Raw genomic sequence first — 21,066 nt, forward strand, 5'->3', positions numbered from 1 at the left:
CTCCCCACCCTCCATCCTCCCCACCCTCCATCCCTCCATCCTCCCCTCCCCCTCCATCCTCCCCTCCCTCCATCCCTCCATCCTCCCCTCCCTCCATCCTCCCCTCCCTCCATCCTCCCCTCCCTTCATCCTCCCCTCCCTCCATCTCTCCCTCCTATGGTTTGAGCTGTAACAATGAGATAGCATTTCAGTGGGATGGTTCTATGCAGGGATTATGGGCTCAGAGAGTTATCAAAGGCTTAGTTACTGTGATTTCTCCTGACCTGTTATGGATGGCTGCCGTCACTCTGTGCCAAGGTGAAGCCCCTGGCGGTCTAGCTGCACCCTGGCCTGCCCAGCCCGCTGGCACACTGGCTGGTGGTGAAGACAGCCCAGTACATCACTGGGGCCGTGTTCCCACCTATCCAGGATATGTACTTGAAACTGTGCCTGAGGAAGTCCTGCAGCATCATCAAGGACCCCACACACCCCAGCCTATGAGCTGTTCTCCCCCTTAGTGCCGGGCAGACAGTATTGGAGCATGAGCTTTGATACCAACAGGCTCAGAGACAGTTTCTGTCTACAAGCCATCAGACTGCTGACAACTTGGACTGGACTGACCAGCTGCTCTGATTCTCCGCACCTTAACAGACATGTACTCATGCACACACCCACACACACACACCCACCCACCCACACACACACATATACACACACACACACACACACACATATACATTCAGGCTACCCACACATCACAATTACTGCTACCATACTCTTATTTACTATTGCTAATACTGCACAATTTAAACACTTGGCCCCCAGTCCCTCCTTTCTCTGATACATGTGTAATATTGCACTATAAATTGTGCTTTCCTGTATTATACCGATGCTAAAAAAATTTATTATATTCTCCTGAGCCATGTTGAGAATGAACCTGCAAGTAAGCATTTAGTTGGATGGTGCATACAAAGGTTATTATAGTAAACTAAAACTGAAACTAAAACGAATCATGGTGTATTGCGTTGGACAGTGTAAACATTAAACTGAATTTCAAATAAAAAAAGCGGAAAGCTGATATAAAGAAAAAACAAATAGAAAAACAAAACTGGAATGACCTTAGTGTATACCATGTGTATCCTGTACATACAACTAATACAACTTGAAACACGGCCCCCTTCCTATGGAACGGAATGAAATGTCTGCCCATTCCTCTACTCCCTGAAGACACAGCCTGAGATAAGTTATTCACACACCTGTACACATGCAAACACAAGTCATGCATTCATTCAGGTGAGACTCAGTGGACTTGATCAAGTAGGCTACTGTCTCAGTGGATACAATCCCACAGGCATTGAAAACCCACACACATAACTTCACATTCCCACTATTGCTTGAAATAAAAAAACATCTTTACATCAGAAGATGCTTTGTGTTTTCTGCACCACTCCTCCTATATCATGAGAACAAGGCAGAGGTTTATGGATTGTGGACTGAAACTGCGCTGCTTCCAATCAGCTGGCAGATTGCTCCACAATAAGCTCTACGATTCAGAACAAGAGAGACAGGAATTCATCAGGCAGGATTTAGGGCCTGTGACATTGTTCCCAATCTTCCCATGTTTACATACTGTGGGGCGGCAGGTAGCCTGGCGGTTAGAGAGGCGGGCCAGAAACCGGCAGATTGTCAGTTCGATTTCCAGGTCCGAGCCCCCTGCACCTCTCAAAAAAACGGAGGAATTGGGTTAAAAGAGGAAGTCAAATTTCAGTTTGAATTTGTGTGCAATTGACCAATAAAGTGATCTCTCTCTAGTTCTAGAGCTACGAAACAGGGATTACAAACTCACTGCAATGATGTCATATGGTTTGGACATCTCCCTGCATCCCCTGTTTCATCTCGAAAAAGTCCAACTGATTGGAATTTGCGAACAGTGTGGAGGCTGTATATGTTAGGCCTAAAGCCAGTACATTAGCCAGTATCTGGTGAGTACTATGAATCTCAACATCCAATTAGCTCAGACTTTTGGCAGAGTTTATCCTGGAAGTGACAGGCCCCAGACCAAACACTCAGCATACTGAGACATCACACCGGTCTAACTGGACACAAACAACTGTTAGGCTATTTTTATTTTACAGTGGGATCAGCAGCCAAATGTGCTGTGATAGTCCAATAATAAGTCTGTTTTAAAATAGCCTGTCAGTCTTTGTGGTGGTTGTGGTGATGAATGTGTGTGCAGGGGGCGAAGGCTGAGGCAGAGAACGGCTGTAATCGTCAGCTTGGCGCTCTGGCCCCTCTGGCTCCTGACCCGGCAGGAAGTGGCCAGGGAGTGCACGGACTCCAGCCAGCCAAATAGAGATCAGCGAGCGTGGAGCATGCTGAGGCTAACACGCTCCCTCACCTCTGTGGGACCCCACCCGAGAAAATACGAGGAGCCGGGAGCCACTGGAACCCCCCCCCCCCACAAACCCGCTGTGTGACCACAAGGTCTACAAACACATGCTGCCTCTCGCTGGAGCCGAATGCCTGGGCCCGGTGCTGCTCAAGCTCTGCCGAGTCTGTCTCACAAACAATACACACACACACAACCATAGTACACAAACACAGTGCACAAACACAGTGCACAAACAATCAGGAAGGAGCCAGATTTGTGTTCTGCTCTCCTCCATGTTTCCTCACGGTTCACTCTGGCTCAGCTCTAGGCAATAGGCAGGGAAAGTTCTTTCCAAGTCCTGCAGAATTCTAAATGGGCTCCAAATTAATTGGCAGGATTCACGAGGCAGTGAGATAATTCTGAGGCTGGGTAATGAAGTCAGCTACGGACCGTGGCGAGAGCTAATAGGGCTTGGCTTTGGGCGTAATTGCTGCTTAAGCGAAGTCAATAAAGAGGGATTAATCAAACTCTAACCGCACACCTGGCGGCCAGCTCCACTCCAACGCAGAGTGGACTGTGAGAGTCAGTGAAGGGAGGGAGAAAGGGAGGGACCCAGACAGAGGTAGTGGTGCAGTTGAAAAGCACCAGAATCCAAACACCACATCCATACTACCCACTCTAATGAAATAAAAAGGGGGAGCCAGCAATCTACTCCAACAGCCCTCCTCCTCCTCTCCTTCTCAAGGCAGAATTTGTCCTGTCATTTGGTCTCTCCAAACACAGACCATATGTGAGTTCAGTGCTGGCAATCAGACTGAATTGTGAAGCAGGCAGCTGAGTTCATCAGGAAAAAATTTGCCTTCCGCTCGACAGGCCTCTCTCCCATTGGCCAGTCACGAGGCCCGCTCCGTTTGAGGGCACCCCAGACATTCCTGTGGATAATCTTTTCCATTCCTCCGCTCAGCTCTGCGAGGACAGACCAAATCACTGCACAAGGCCTGCATTGTCAGGCCCTTTCAAAAAGCCCTGTTTTAAAGCTCTCTCTCTCTCTCTCCCACTCATACACTTCTCACACATTGCCCCAAAAACGTTTTTTTTCCCTCGTCTTTTAAAAAAGAAACAACAAAATGATTGCTTTTAAAATTATCTCTGGAAAAGAAAAGAGCCCTGAATACTATGTTTCTCACGGTCTCTTTCCAGTAATGGTTTGTTTTTGAGAACTCTAAACAATGTGAAACCACTAAAACCAGAGCGGGACTACATCACTGTGTTGCCGGGAGTTCACCGCTGGAGTCGACTCCCCGGGTGAGGGCAACCAGTCTTCCCAGAATCCTCAGCTGCGTTGCCACTCAGCACCCCACGTTCTCCACAGAGGCTTGTCATTGTGGCCTTGGCCGGGCAGCCGAGGGACGGGATTGGAGGACAATCACACAGATGTGGGGCGGGTTAGGACGGGTGTGTGTGTGCTGGATGTGGCGATGGGAGATTTACGGCAACACATTCCATAATTAGATCCATGATTATGACCGGGGCTATAAAAGACAGACTCCAGCTAGGCTGAACATTATGCTACTACTCTGTGTGACTAACAAACCACAACGCCTTTACAGTTATCTCAGCCTCTCTCTCGCTCTCTCTCTAAGAACACATTGCTACTCTGCTCTGAGCAGCTAGGCCACGGAACATTTACCACACCACTGAACATTGTGAAATATCAAAACACTTAAAAGACAAGAAAAGACAATCTGACTCAGTCTCACACATTCTCCTCTCATTCCTTGTAAGTCAACCATGCCTTGAAATAACAAAAAAAAAAAGCACATGGAGAAAGCACATTTCTATACAGTAACAGTTACCATTATAGTTGGTGTGCTAGAGAAGTATCCCGACTATTCTAATTGCTCAGGAAACGTCCCCACCCTCACCAAGGGCTGTGACAGTCAAAAATGTACCAATCAATCACACCAGCCCAGTAACACACACACATCTATGGACGAGACAGAGAAGAGAGCGGAAAAACAAACTGTGTCTGCACCTCACCGATCTTGCTGAGACATGCCCATGAATAAGTATTTGTGGTTGAGAGAGAGACAGAGAGGGTAGTGGGTTCTTGTTCTGCCTGTCGAAAGCTTTTCTATAGTTGCTTTTGTCAATATTGTTCTATTGTTAGACCCATTAAATACACGCTGCCCATTTCATTCACATGTTCTGTATTGATAGTTGTGAGGGCATGGTGATCTAGGTCAATGACAACTCAACTCCAAACAGCCTTTTAACCCTTTAACTCGTGGGACTTGGCCTATATAGATAGGGCTAAGTTGAAATGTTTCTTACAGAATAAATATGAAAAGCATATGCATAACCATGGTAGCAATTGAAAGGGAACATTTTGGAGATTATGGGTCAATTATTAGACCAAAGGTGAGGACACAACAGTTGACCCGACACAAGACTGAATCCAAACAACACACTGTTGATTTTATGTGCATTTTATATGTACAGTACTTTCGCAGCATTTGTTTCTAACGAAATCTGAACATACTCTGGATACATTCAGTAACATGATAAAGAGTATTCCAGGAGAATGTGGGATAGGTGCATCATAAGAGAACAAAATGACAAGGGTTTGAGTGAGAGGACTAACTGGTGTCTCCAAGTGGCCACACACCTCTTCAAAGTGTGCACAGTTCCTGAGTCATTTCAATGCACTTTTATGACTCAAAGAAGAGTCTTCAAAAAACAAAATAGCTTTCCTAGCTGTGCCTGTTGAGGAACTAGAGCAAGCACACTTGTAGTTGTTTTGTTTGGAACACAGCCCTGCATCCACGTCATCACACAACTACCTTTGTTCTTAACACAATCAAAAAGCTGACTTTTATAAATCACAATCTGGGTCAGGTGAGCATGACTTGAAAACTTGTTATATTGCCAACATATATTGCAAACAGATCATCATTTTGTTGCGCATAAAAAGTCATGAGGGCATTAAGGTGAGTGTGCTTTTCTTCACAATAAACAAACACTCATTGTGTTCAGAACAACCCAGGGTATGATTTAATCTTGTAACTGTACATCAAACATAGTGGTCATACACGTTCACACTGTATATGACAGTCGTTTTATGATATGGAAATGTGAAGTCCACATTTGGACTCACAGGTGTTTGGTTTGCTTGTATGACATCAAAGCTGTAATTATTATAATCCTCAACGTCTCATTCTTCTAAATACGTAGAGTCCTCTTCATTTACAGCATTTCCCTCACTCAGACAACAAAACATTTGCAAAATTTGCCCAACTAGCGAGAGAGATGGGGGCAACTTCTAGTCGTTCACGGTGCTCAAGTTCTGAATGGAGTCAGAGCTCTGACGTCATATATAGCATGTTACTGTACAGCCATTACCTTTCAATTTAGGCATTTATTACTGCCCAAATCTGCCATTTTCAACCTGTGTTAAGGGTATGTGTAACGGGTATGTGTACAGGGTATGTGTACAGGGTATGTGTACAGGGTATGTGTACAGGGTATATGTTAAGGGTATGTGTTAAGGGTATGTGTACAGGGTATGTGTTAAGGACTACAATGTGTGAAGCTAACACAGGGCTTTGTCTGTGAGGTTCCATACGGACTAAAATCACTCAATCTACCACTCTCCTGTAAATTCATCCAAGGTGCCACTGTTTGGTTGTTCTGGTTTCGTCGCCTTTGTCCAAGGCGTGTTCCCCTCACATGAAATTGCTGTTAAGTTACAACAAGCCACTCAGTCACGACAAGTGACTCTGCAAGAGGCCCTCCACCCCCAGCCAACGAAGCCACCAGCAGGGCAGGCACACGTACAGCAACAACACAACAACAACACAGTACTGTCCCTCAATCCCCACATACCAGAGGGTCAGGTTCAGAATGCACTGCTATGCTGACATCACCTGACCCAGCTGCCCTAGCAGGGAAAACAGAGGTGATGAGAACAGAGGCCTGTTTCATAGCACCCCTGTTAAAATGTCAATCACCGGGCCTCCACATGCAGAGACTACATTAATCAGGCTGACTGACTGAGCCATCGCTGCCTAGGAAGAAGCCTTACGGCTCTGACAGCTCTTTACCCCAGGCTGTGTGTGTGCTTGTAGCTGTGGTAAGGAACAAGCAGCTTCTTGCTTTGTGGATATACTACTTTGGCATGACATGTTCAGACAGTAAAATGAGTAACAGTAAATGCTCCTACTACCTGGGGTTGTATTAGCATATCAAAGCCATTTTTATAGGTCCATATCATCAAATTAAAATTGTTATACAGTGGATCAAATGTACTGTATAATGCAGTATACTGTAGAGTATACTATAACTGTATACTCTTTCTATCCACTGGCAAATTTTAGCTCATACTTATTTCATACAGGTGTCTTCCCAGGTGCTGAGTCTGCCATGACGGGGCAGATGGCGATGGGATGTGGAGATGGCGTTGAGTGTTACCTGTAGATATCCGGCGCTGGTGGAGGTGACACATGCCGGTGAAACAGGAGCAGGCCTCCCCCGAGCGTCCACGCTGGGGAGGCGGAGCCAGCGAGCACTGGGGCTTCAGGAACCCTGCAGAGGGAGGGAGAGAGAGATGGAGGGAGAGAGAGATAGTCTGTTAGAAAAACAGGATAATGATGATAAAAATAGTGACATTAACAGCAGAGAAATCCGAGCTGAGGGTTGCTCCACACAACACCATATAGATACTGTATATATTCATAGATACTGTAAATATTCACCACGGCAGTATAGACACTGTATATATTCATAGATACTGTAAATATTCACCACGGCAGTATAGACACTGTATATATTCATAGATACTGTATATATTTACCACGGCAGTATAGACACTGTATATATTCATAGATACTGTATATATTCACCACGGCAGTATAGACACTGTATATATTCATAGATACTGTATATATTCACCACGGCAGTATAGACACTGTATATATTCATAGATACTGTATATATTTACCACGGCAGTATAGACACTGTATATATTCTAGATACTGTATATATTCACCACGGCAGTATAGACACTGTATATATTCATAGATACTGTATATATTCACCACGGCAGTATAGACACTGTATATATTCATAGATACTGTATATATTTACCACGGCAGTATAGACACTGTATATATTCATAGATACTGTATATATTCACCACGGCAGTATAGACACTGTATATATTCATAGATACTGTATATATTTACCACGGCAGTATAGACACTGTATATATTCATAGATACTGTATATATTCACCACGGCAGTATAGACACTGTATATATTCATAGATACTGTATATATTCACCACGGCAGTATAGACACTGTATATATTCATAGATACTGTATATATTTACCACGGCAGTATAGACACTGTATATATTCATAGATACTGTATATATTCACCACGGCAGTATAGACACTGTATATATTCATAGATACTGTATATATTTACCACGGCAGTATAGACACTGTATTTCCTCACCAGGGCAGTATAGACACTGTATATAATCACCATGGCAGTATCCCTCCCTATGCTTATTTAGATATAATCCCTCTGTAAATGGTATATTCCCACTGTAATCAGCCTATACTCCAGAGTTTTATGTTTTGTCTTTACTGTTCCGATATTGTATATTCTGTATGATGTCTGTGTGGACTTCTCTGTTTTTTGTCTGTTGCTGGCAGTACCTTCTCACTAAGGCAAATCTACAGGTAGATGGTGAAGCGTGCTGCCTGGACAGGACTGTCGATACAGATTACAACTTGTCCTTGGTAACAGAGACGGGGAGAGGAAACATTTGAAGGATCTCTACTGTACCCATAAGTCTCTGAACGGCCTCCCTCCCACCAGCAGGTTACACATCCATCTCCCCTGCCACATGGAGACCCAGCCAACCTTTCACATTTAGAGCACTGTTTCTCTGTCTCCCTTCAGAGTGACCCTCTAACCCAGAATATGAGGCTAGCTCAAAGCTCCATGGAGCTCCCTGTCAGCTCCATGCCCAAGGCCAAGTGACCAGGAGAAGGCAACTGCCCAGGGGAGGCTGGGTAGGAGGCTACTGAGGGGTGGAGAGGCATGGGACTGAGGTTGGGAACTTTGTGTAGACAAAATGCCAAATCAGGCAGGGATGCCTGGGGGGCAGGGGGAGGGGGGATCTCAGAGGTCACCGGGGTCACGCTCAATAGGGAAGTCATTATCTGGCACAACGGGGTGACTGAATGTTCTGTACCCCCACTAGTCCAGTCTTCACTACCCCCTACCATCCCATCCCCATGCTGACATCATCAGTATAACAGAGGAGCATGGAAAAAAGCACAGGTAGAAGAGTATAGCAACTTTGTCAATTAAAAGCTATGGTGGTCTGTTTAACTAGTTCCTTTTTCCATTGTTATCACCATTGTGTTCAGATCTACACATGACGTGATGAATTCATAGAAAAATAAGAGGGAAGATAGACAGAAAACTCATTGAGATAGTATATTGACAACAGTGTCAAAACAATCAATATCATATGAAAGCCCAATCACAGGCAATACATCAACCAGAGCTCAGTGCTGACCTTGGAAATCCACTTCAACCCAGTGAATGGCATCAGAGGCATGTGTTTCTGTGACTGACATGGCAGGCTTGGCAGCGTCTAGAGAAAAACAACTTTTTGTGTAGCTTACGTTTCTCAGTCAGTAGAGGATTCACCAACCCTTTATTGACTCGAGGGAGTTCATGTGAAACTCATTGGCATCGGCAGATCTCCTCAAATCCTGACTTTATTCATTTCCTCATGAGGACCTTTAGATTTCCTGCAGACATCAAGAACGTTGGTCAGAGAAGCCCCCCCCCACCCCCCTTCCGAGCCTAATACAGCTCCTTTATTAGGACCATGAAAAACATGTCACTCCAGATGAGCTCAGCCAATGACATTTAAAACAGGCACAGGGATATTGAATTAGTTCCCCATGATAAGCCGTCTGGGATGCTGATGCTGTGATCAGGATTGTGTGTGTGTGTGTGTGTGTGTGTGTGTGTGTGTGTGTGTGTGTGTGTGTGTGTGTGTGTGTGTGTGTGTGTGTGTGTGTGTGTGTGTGAGTGTGTGTGTGTGTGTGTGTGTGTGTGTGTGTATATATATATGTGTGTGCGTGCATTGCTGCATGCGTGCATGTGTGTTTCAAGGAGAGGGGTGGGCTGTGCCTGTCAAGCACATTCCTCAACTCTTTTGATTAGAATTAGAGAAGAATCCAAATGCCAGTGATGGACGTGGACCAGCAAGTCCAGACAAGTACGAGTGAACGCAGACAAGCTGAGATCATCTCAGTCTTAATGAAATAAAACAGACATGAAGACCACACAAACATTATTGAAGAATGAACATGTTTGAAAGGAGAAGAAGTTGATATGTCATCGTCTGTCTGTCTGATACTTCACTGTTGTCACATTCAAACGGTGTAAGTCAGAAGTATATTTTTGGGGAGCACATTAAAAAAATGTTTGGGGCCACATAGTTTGTATAAATGATGGTAATGATCAGAAAATGTTGGCATATGTTTCTCCAAGCAATCTAACACCACAACTAGCTGCCCAAGGCCCAATTCACCAGGAACATCTTGATTTGAAGTAGGCCTGGTCTATCCAATCTACTCATTTTCTCCTTGTTTCCTCAGAGCACAGAAGAAGCAAATCCCTGCTTGTATAACTAGCTAGCAAAGGGCGGACAATGACACACGCCATAGGGCTCCGAGCCATGTCACTGAACATTACCCTGTTAGCACATGAGCTTTTCCAAGTTCGGCTTTTCCAAATTCATGGGTAAACCGAGTAGACAGGGGCCCAACGAAAATGCTCCACTAGCCGTCCATTGGAATAATCTTCCCACGGGACACAGTAATCTATGTGATTCAAACGCTCTGAATGTTACCTAAAGCTGGAACCGTGGGAGACAGAGGACCCGAGTGTGAAGAGAGTAAAATAACAGGAGGGGGGCAAATTGTTCCTTGAAGTTTCATTGAACAAATGATGTTCCTCTGATTTAACTAGGGAAGCCAGTTAAGAACAAATGATTATTTTCAATGACAGCCTAAGAACAGTGGGTTAACTGCCTTGTTCAGGGGTAGAATGACAGATTTTTTACCCTGTCAGCTCAGGGATTCAATCTTGCAACCTTGCAGTTGCTAGTCCAATGCGCTAACCACTAGGCTACCTGCTGTCCCATATGGAACACTGACCTTAAATGTGACCCTCCAAATGTTTTAAGTTTTAGTTGAAGAGAAACAGCGTAGAGCTGGAATTAATATGCCATTCCAGATGTTCAGGGAGTTTCATTCTTGATGAATAAAAAAACTTGTAGTCTTGTTTTTCCAGCTATTCCCCATTCTAGATTGGTTTTTAATAAAGGGCTTAATGACTGGCGTAGCAGTAGCAGAGAGACATGTGCGTACAGGTCTTCCTGTCGTGAACGCCAATGATCTGTGATCTAGTGATCTGCCATTAAAGGCATCTCTATCCCACTGCTGTGCCTCTGTGTCTTCTTGGCTCATACAGCACACCGTTGATTACAGGCATGTTTGATCTTTTTCCCCCTCTTCTTTTATTTCCAAATAGAGCGAGGGATGAAGAGAGGAGGAGAGAGATCTCATTGGGTTTAATAACTGTGTGAGGATCCCGTCTTCAGGGGCCAAGCTCAAACATCCCCCACCAACAGTCAATCAGTATTATCATTACTGGCGATCAGGGATGGGAGCAGTGTAAACACACTGGGGGTTTTCTCATTAAACATCCAGTGCTATAATAAAAAGCCAGCCTATACAACACAGTGCTAATGAAAGCAAGTCTTTACATAGGACCATGCTAATGAAAAAGAGCCATAATGATAAAGAACTTAATGGGACAAAGGCATAATGACAATGTGCTAATGAAACAAAGGTATGGAGATGTGCATTCGTAATAATAAAACTTTTTGTTCTCGCTCTAGTCTCATATACACGCCAACACTAAGGAAACACTTGTAAACTGTAGGTTAGCAACGCATATCCATCTGTAAATGTAATGTGCACTGGTTGCCTACACGTGAAATACAGTATATTCATGTTGGCTATTTATGAGGGGGTGGGGGTGCGGTGGTGGACTGCAGTCCTCGTATAGTCCTCTTAAAATATGGCCATTCTCCTCATGTGCCGTTACTAGAACGATCAAGCCCAAGGTCAAAGTTCATTGGGCCCTTCATGGATCAGGGACGTAATAAAAGTGTCTTTCCCACACAGAGAGGAGCACAGCTCTCCAAGCTCTCAGGGTTAGGGCCTTGCTGGATCACACAGGGAAGGACATGCAGCTATCAATAGCCCGGGAAACCATCGTAAACGCCATTCACCTTCAACCGTCTTCAGACGGATGGGTGGCCTCCTCTACGATGGCGCTCCACATAAATGAAAAGCCTCATCCACTCCTCCAGCACATCCCTCCTTTCATTCTCTTCCTGCTCCAGAGAGACTTCTGCGTTGGAGTGTGTGGGTGTTGAGTGTTTTACCCATGTGCCCTTGAGAAAGGCTGTTGTCTTATTCTCCAATCCCCCATTGATGACATACAGCAGAGCATACACTACCTTTCAAAAGTTTGAGGTCACTTAGAAATGTCCTTGTTTTTTAAAGAAACACACATTTTTTGTCCATTAAAATAACATAAAATTGATCAGAAATACAGTGTAGACATTGTTAATGTTTTCAATGACTATTGTAGCTGGAAACGGCAGATTTGTTATGGAATATCTACATAGGCGTACAGAGGCCCATTATCATTAACCATCACTCCTGTGCTTCAATGGCACATTGTGTTAGCTAATCCAAGATTATCATTTTAAAAGGCTAATTGATCATTAGAAAACTCTTTTGCAATTATGTTAGCACAGCTGAAAACGGATGTCCTGATTAAAGAAGCAATAAAAACCTGCCTTCTTTAGACTAGTTGAGTATCTGGAGCATCAGCATTTGTGGGTTCGATTACAGGCTCAAAAAGGCCAGAAACAAAGACATTTCTTCTGAAACTCGTCAGTCTATTCTTGTTCTGAGAAATGAAGGCTATTCCATTCGAGAAATTGACAAGGAACTGAAGATCTCGTACAACACTGTGTAATACTCCCTTCACAGAAAAGCACAAACGGGCTCTAACCAGAATAGAAAGAGGAGTGGGAGGCCCCAGTGCACAACTGAGCAAGAGGAGTCATGGCCAAAATTTTTGAGAATGACACAAATATTAATTTCCACAAAGTTTGCTGCTTCAGTGTCTTTAGATATTTCTGTCAGATGTTACTATGGAATACTGAAGTATAATTACAAGCATTTCATAAGTGTCAAAGGCTTATATTGATGCAAAGAGTCAATATTTGAAGTGTTGATCCTTCTTTTTCAAGACCTCTGCAATCTGCCCTGGCATGTTGTCAATTAACCTCTGGGCCACATCCTGACTGATGGCAGCCCATTCATGCATAAGCAATGCTTGGAGTTTGTCAGAATTTGTTTTCAGTTTTCAGCTGTGCTAACACAATTGCAAAATGGTTTTATAATGATCAATTAGCCTTTTAAAATGATAATCTTGGATTAGCTAACACAACGTGCCATTGTAACACAGGAGTGATGGTTGCTGATAATGGGCCTCTGTACGCCTATGTAGATATTCCATAACAAATCTGCCGTTTCCAGCTACAATAGTCATTTACAACATTAACAATGTCTACACTGTATTTCTGATCAATTTGATGTTATTTTAATGGACAAGAAATGTGTTTCTTTTAAAAACAAGGACATTTCTAAGTGTCCCCAAACTTTGAACGGTAGTGTACGTATTAGGGCCCGTATCCTAAAATATAAAAAGCTACCAAAAAGGTATTAAAAGGAATGTGTTTAGATTGCTACTTTAGGGACTTTAATTGAAAGACTCTATTCTTGCCCGATTTCAGTCCATTAAGGTGCAGTGTGTCACGTTGTGCTGTTCTGTGATTAGAGCTGAGCGGAGGTTCATCACTGTTACATTCCATGAACATCAGATGTTTGCTTATCACTTCGAGGAATAATCGCAGGCAGCAGTCTCTCATTATGCACAATTACTGCTCTGCCAGTTACTCTGCTGCACTGCTCGACTGGGCCTTCATCAAAGCACATCTATCACAGCAGAGCACACACTGTCAAGAGGAGAAGTGCCTGGAGACAAAAAGACAGACTAAAAGACAGACAGACTGAGCCCGTCAGCTCTCACTCTCCTGTCTCTGGATATCAAACGCTCATCACCACTCCTGTCCATTCTAAGGGAGAGCCTCCCTCTCACTTTCAGATGCTGATCATCAGCATGGAAAGCATCCAACCTTTTCCCCACCGCCATATCGGCTCCATCAGCTAAATGTCTTTTATCTCTGCAGCGTTTCTTCCTTTGAAGAAAGCCCCACTTTCAGCTCCTCTTTATCTCAATAAAAACAAGAGCTGTGCAGATCTATCTTGACAATGAAGTTGACGTGTCAAGGAGACAAGGAGGTGCGCACAAAGCTTATTAGAATAGGCCATTTTTTGGGGGGGTTCTAGGCACAAAACATTGCACTCCTAGCAGTTGCCTTTTACGTGGCTCTCTGTCTCCCTCCTCACACAACAGGACCCCCCCACAGTGCTGGAAACACTAGCCTGTTATGACATTCCACCCCAAGCTGGACCCACCCCTGAGACCCTCGGGTCCCTGACCAGCCAATCATAGGAGAGGAGAGGTCATACTGAGTAGGTCCAGAGAGCTGGGTCTCAGTCGGTTAGGTCACCCCACACGGTTGCCTGCTGGGGTATTGGGTTTCAAGTGAATTACAAGGCCCAGTAGGACCGTAACGGTTTCATACGGCATTCCATGTCAAACCAAGGAGCCATGAATGGACCCCCAAAACTATACCAACTTAGTTAAGATCTACCTAACTAGATCAATCCAAAGTGTTCCTAACTGGGCTTGTCCTGGAGCAGCTTGGGGATGTTCTGGCGCCAGCAGTTGCACTGCCTTGAATGAATTAGCCGGACTAGACTGACTGCTATTGTTAACATGAGTCACCTGAGGGCTAATTTTAACCTGAGTGTTGATTCTAGTGGGGTTAACACCAGTGGGATTGAAATCAACACCACCTGCAGTGAATAAATGAAGTATTACTTGAATCACAGTGAAATCAACTACGTATGGAGTTGTTATTACTCAAATGTGTTGAGTTAATTTCATGGGAGGGGCCTCATTATTATATTTCCCAGCATGTTTTGTTGCAGGTTGATTTTTTATAATAGTTTGTTTCAATATACATGTTTCTGCAGGCACATTGATTAATTAATTGATCAAAGATTAAAAATACATTTAAAAAACATTCTAAACTAATCCAATCTGTAAGTGGTTGGATTTATTGGAATGTTACTGAGAGGGTTGTTCCAGTTCGGATGGTTTAGGTAGTTTTGTTTGACAAGTTCTTCAACATAGCAATCATTCTGAATGCAGATCGTTGGAGATAGAAAAAGTTCAAATGGTTGAATATAGTTCTAATAGGGATTACAAATTACTTCACAAGACAGCATATTGTGACTTGCAGGTCTGATATGGCCCATGAGCCAGGATTTTGGGACCACAATGTTGGGAGAAAACTAGGCCATAACTAAAATCCTTATGAAGCGTTTCCTTTTCCTTCTCAGGACAGACATTTTATGAATGCAACAACCATGTCTCAGTCACATACAAAAACAGTCATGGGTGGGTAACGGTAACATTCCATTGATGGGCACCATGGGAAATATTCAAGTAAGTCTGTACACCTTACATTGTTAAAACAACACCCCCCAAAATACAGCATCAGCTATAATAAAGTGTTTGGGGAACCAACACCCTTGGGGTGTTAGTTTATCAACACTTTAAAAAGTGTTAGTTTAACACTATTTCGGTGGGTCACATACACTACATGACCAAAAGTATATGGACACCTGCTTGTCGAACATCTCATACCAAAATCATGGGCATTAATATGTAGTTGGTCCCCCCTTTGATGCTATAACAGCCTCCACTTTTCTGGGAAGGCTTTCCACTAGATGTTGGAATATTGCAGCAGGGATTTGCTTCCATTCAGCCGCAAGAGCATTAGTGAGGTCGGGCACTGATGTTGGCGATTAGGCCTGACTCGCAGTCAGCATTCTAATTCATCTCAAAAGTGTTCGATGTGGTTGAGGTCAGGGCTCTCTGCTCCAGTCCAATGGTGGCAAGCTTTACACCACTTCAACCGACGCTTGGCATTGCACATGGTGATCTTAGGCTTGTGTGCGGCTGCTTGGCCATGGAAACCCATTTCATGAAGCTCCAGATGAAGTTCTTGTGCTGATGTTGCAGGCCAGTCAAGTTCTTCAACACCGATCTCGACAAACCATTTCCGTATGGACCTTGATTTGTGCATGGGGGAATTGTCATGCTGAAACAGGAAAGGGCCTTCCCCAAACAGTTGTAACAAAGTTGGAAGGACAGAATCGTCAAGAATGTCATTGTATGCTGTAGGTAGAGTTAAGATTTCCCTTCAATGGAACTAAAGGGCCTAGCCCGAACCATGAAAAACAGCCCCAGACCATTATTCCTCCTCCACCAAACTTTACAGTTGGCACTATGCATTCGACCAGGTAGCATTTTCCTGGCATCCGCCAAACCCAGATTCGTCTGTCGGACCGCCAGATGGTAAAGCATGATTTATAACTCCAGAGAATGCATTTCCACTGCTTCAGAGTCAAATGGTGGCGAGCTTTACACCACACCAGCCGACACTTGAAACCCATTTCATGAAGCTCCTGTTGAAGAGTTATTGTGCTGACAATGCTTCCAGGGGCAGTTTGGAACTCCGTAGTGAGTGTTGCAATCAAGGACAGATGATTTTTACACACTACACACTTCAGCACTCGGCAGTCCCGTTCTGTGAGCTTGTGTGGCCTACCACTTCGTGGCTTAGCCGTTGTTGCTCCTAGGTGAATGCCGGTCCTTTTTCTCTCAAATTGAGTCTGTACTTTCACACCGGCAAAGGGTAATGAAAGTGGCAGTTGCACTGGTGTGGCATTTGAAACTGCAAGGCAGCTGTAGTTAGATAGAGTTGACAATGATGACCTTTGTAAAACTGCGACTTTTCCTGCATAGCTGATCTTAAATTATGAAGGTCGTGTGACTATCAACACAAGAGAAAAAGTGTTTCTTTTAAAAGTATTTGGTTAATGCCGTAACATCCTGAAGAATCAAAACAATAGCATGCTCATCCCTATACTATTCTTAGTGTGTTGTGTCCTTAAAAGTATACAATTATACAATTATAAAATTATATTGTCTGAGACTGAACCGCAGGCATACTGTTTCCTGGTTGATTGTTCAGGAAATGTCTAGGCAACTTGAAATACAAACTTATACTATAGAATGCTCAATAGTAATATTTCACAGTTACTATTAAAAGCACTAAATGTGTTGTCTATGAGAAAGTATACAGTAATACAATAAATATGATATTATTGTCAGAGAGTGAAAATCAGGGAGAGAGCAAGAGAGAAAGACCGTGTTAATGAAGTTAAATAAGAGGAGAAGGGAAGTGGGGGATTCAAAGCCTGCTTGTGCGCGTCAGAACTTCCTCTGGGGCAAATGGGGGAACAAGGGCCTCAGCTCAGCCGAAGAGAATTCAGACGACGAGCTCCTTGGGCAAACGGCATAATCAAATTTGTGTGAAGAGAAAAGAGGCTCCTTTGACAGGGGAGTGGAGACAAGAAAGCATTTAAAATCCAGTATCCCTCTCTGGATCTCTACAGTAACCATTCACATGACAGAATGTCTACTCATGTCAACAGCCCTTGGCAAAGCACACACTGGCCAGTTCTACCCAATGAAACAACATCCCCTGTTCCTGTGATTTCATAAATGTTTTGCTAGTGAGTGGATACATTAACATTTCAGGTAAGTTAGACTATTGCTTACATCCCATAGGCAGGAATGTTGATTCTGAAAGACAAAATTAAGCGCAGATTATCAACAGAAAACTAAAAAGTCATTACCATTTGATTGGGCAGAAGTAGAGGTGAGGAGGAGCCCAGGCATTAAGAACAGAGCTGTGTAGCTGAGCGACCTGCCTGTCTGTCCTAGAGCACGCTTCACGTTAGCTTCTTAAAGTGAATCCACACGCCTCCACTCACTACACTATCTCCCCTCTCCTCTCTCTACAAGAGCTAGGAATCTCCCATTAACCCCCTCACACCACCTAACCTTGCTCTGTTGGTCAACAAGTACATTTACGTAATAGAGCGGTAAACACACACACACACACGGACACACACACACACACACACACACACGGACGAACACACACACACACACACGGACACACACACACACACACACACGGACGCACACACACACACACACGGACGCACACACACACACGGACGCACACACACACACACACGGACACACACACACACGGACGAACACACACACACACACACACACACACAGACGAACACACACACACGGACACACACACACACACGGACACACACACACACACGGACACACACACACACGGACACACACACACCACATACACATGGGGACACCTTGTTCTGCTACCCACATCCTGCTATTACCGTCCTAAACAATGTATTCTTCAGTGTCTGACCCAGATCTACCAAGCGAAGAGGGCACCATGCATGACATGAAAACTTACTGGCATTATCTCTTCATTCTGCTGTTGTTGTTAGTGCTTTCTGCAGCCGGTACATTTACACGTATCATTTGAGCAGAAAAGCACAACACATGCATAAACAGGCCTACCCACCATTCCAGGGCCCTCTACCACAAATCCTGTGTACTTTCCCCTCATGCTTGTATTTTTGGAGTTAAAATGCTTTGACGGCATAAATGATGAAAGATGCTGCAATTCCGTGGGAAACTACAGTTGTGCTTGTTGTGCAAATCTAATGGATATGAAGTGCTATGGGTTTACATCCCAAAAACTGAAACAGAAACATCTGGAGCAAGTTCTGATTAAACTACAGTACAGCTTGCTCTCTGTTTGCGGACAGTAAAGGAAGCAGCAAAGTAAAAACACAAAACAATATGGAGATTTTCCTCTGTAGCACACTGAAATCAATGATCTACTTCAGCTTCAATAATCCACTGCACAATAAAAACACAGTATATCATTAAATGCAGTGCATGGATTGGGCTTTTAGAGACATTTTTCAATGGTTTGGACTGTGCTGCACATATTGCAGTCATTATGGAGTGGAACCCACACCAAAATGAGCTCTGTTCACATCCAAAAACACCAAAGGAGTTCCAACTTAAAGCTTTGTAAACCTCATGCTTCAACTCAATAATGTGTGGACCGCAGAGTGCCGGTATGACACTAACTGTTAACCGTAGCCAGACTGGGACATCTTGGACAGGAAGACAGCGGTTACAGCTGAACAGTAAAGTGGATATTCGGTATGAGCTGCTTGGCAAACACAAGTCCCAGATACAACAGAGTGCTCTATTCTTTCTCTCTTTCCAAACACACAGCTTGAGGAAGCCTTCAGATTTCTGTGTCCAGTTTCATCTAAATGGCTCTATTGATATGTGTAAGGATGAGTGATTGTGATGAGCGTTGGGGCCGTCCAGATACCATACGTTGCCAGACTGATGTGGGAGCATGGCCATATTGCGGTTGGAGGGTTTCATTCCTATGCTCATAGCCAGACACCACAGTATTGAGGGAAAGAATACATCAGAATACTAAGATTGAGTCTGTGACTGAGACTTATCTACACCTCTGTAAAGACCAGTCTGTTGATTTCAGGGCCTTGTTTCTTTGTGTCAAAATTTGTCTGTCTGAAATCCTTACTTTTATTCTCTTCGTTTGGTCAACAGTTATGAGCCAGCAGCTTCCTATATTCCCCTGAGAATGTTTCACATGTTAAGACCTTAGCTGTCTGGGGGAAGGAAAGTCAGCGAGCTCAGGGATGATTTCACAATTAAACAAGTTGTTAATTACGTTAGACTGTTCTCAACAAACACTTTTTTCAGAGCAGGCAGCAACAAAATCAATAAGTTAAAGAGCAGAACTTGCATTCCACGAGTTTGACTCAACCATCACTTTCATGGTAATCGGCCAAGTCGTCTACTGGAAAACAAGCTTCACAGTAATGATCAATTATCAGATATTGCAACTATTGAATCTGAATCATGTGAATTACCTTCAGAACAAAAATACAACCAAGGATTCTCCCGTTTCTATGAAGTATTGTACACCTCTGATAGCAAATACAGACCATGCCAGATCGAGTCCTTTTAAAAGATATAAGAACTCCTCTTCTCTCAACTGAGGAAACCATGAAATCAAAAGGGCATTGCTTAACATGAATTAAGGCAAATCACCTGGTTGTGACAGTATTCCTCCCGAGGTCTATTGAAAATTCCTCAATTAGGTCCACTGTTACTTGAAATGATTAGCATAGCCGTTCACAAAGTCTTATTTGAAAGGGACGTACAGCACTTATTTCACTTTTATTTAAATAAAGGTAAGGTCACCCAATGGCCTCACTATCGCCCTCTATCTCTGATAAACACAGATATGAAACTGGTCTCGAATGTACTTACTCAAATTGGTACATCTGGAACAAAGCCGGTGTGTTAAAAACTATTATCCTCAGATAACCTCTGTAGTCTATTACATGACTGTTGGTTTTTGTTGATGCCAAGAGTGTGCAAAGCTGTCATTCAAGACAAAGTGTGGCTACTTTGAAGAATCTCAAATATAAAATAGATTTTGATTTGTTTAACACTTTTTTGATTACTACATGATTCCATATGTGTTATTTCATAGTTTTGATGTCTTCACTATTATTCTACAATGTAGAAAAAGAAAAACCCTGGAATGAGTAGGTGTCTAAACTTTTGACTGCTAGTCTATACATTTGCATGTGCAATATGTGTTGTGCTGTATTTTATTTGTTTCATATTGTAATAGATTTTTATGTATTTTATGAAATAAAATGCAGGGCTCTCTCGTAAAAGAGACACTGGCCTCAATGGTGACTCCCTGATTGAAGGTAAATAAACATACAGTTGTCAGACGTTTACATACACGTAGGTCGTTTTTAACCACTCCACAAATTTCTTGTTAACAAACTATAGTTTTGGCAAGTCGGTAAGGACATCTACTTTGTGCATGACACAAGTAATTTTTCCAACAATTGTTTACAGACAGATTATTTCACTTATGATTCACTGTATCACAATTCCAGTGGGTCAGAAGTTAACATACACTAAATTGGCTGTGCCTTTAAACTGCTTGGAATATTCCAGAAAATGATGTCAAGAAGCTTCTGATAGGCTAATTAACATAATTTGAGTCAATTGGAGGTGTACCTGTGAATGTATTTCAAGGCCTACCTTCAAACTCACTGTCTCATTGCTTGATATCATGGGAAAATAAAAAGAAATCAGTAAAGACCTCAGAAAAAACTTGTAGACCTCCACAAGTCTGGTTCATCCTTGGGAGAAATTTCCAAACGACTGAAGGTACCACGTTCATCTGTACAAACAATAGTACCCAAGTATAAGCACCATGGGACCACGCAGCCGTCATACCGCTCAGGAAGGAGACACGTTCGGTCTCTTAGAAATGAACGTACTTTGGTGTGAAAAG

The 21,066-nt window shown here is 43.4% G+C and overlaps 1 protein-coding gene across 7 annotated transcripts in view; it reads right to left on the minus strand.

Annotated features, from left to right (window-relative positions):
• Positions 1-21,066, minus strand: part of LOC112219734 (retinoic acid receptor RXR-alpha-A) — a 157,861-nt gene that overhangs the window by 95,635 nt on the left and 41,160 nt on the right. For 4 of the 7 annotated variants that reach the window (XM_042302296.1, XM_042302298.1, XM_042302297.1 and 1 more), the window contains exon 2: positions 6,734-6,934. In XM_042302296.1, coding sequence (XP_042158230.1) covers positions 6,734-6,934 — 201 coding nt within the window. Of the gene's footprint in view, positions 1-6,733; positions 6,935-9,055; positions 9,203-21,066 lie in introns of those variants that run through there. The other 3 variants (XM_042302301.1, XM_042302300.1, XM_042302299.1) reach the window with 3 other exon arrangements.

The sequence above is a fragment of the Oncorhynchus tshawytscha genome, linkage group LG20 (assembly GCF_018296145.1).
Source record: "Oncorhynchus tshawytscha isolate Ot180627B linkage group LG20, Otsh_v2.0, whole genome shotgun sequence".
NCBI lineage: Eukaryota > Metazoa > Chordata > Actinopteri > Salmoniformes > Salmonidae > Oncorhynchus > Oncorhynchus tshawytscha.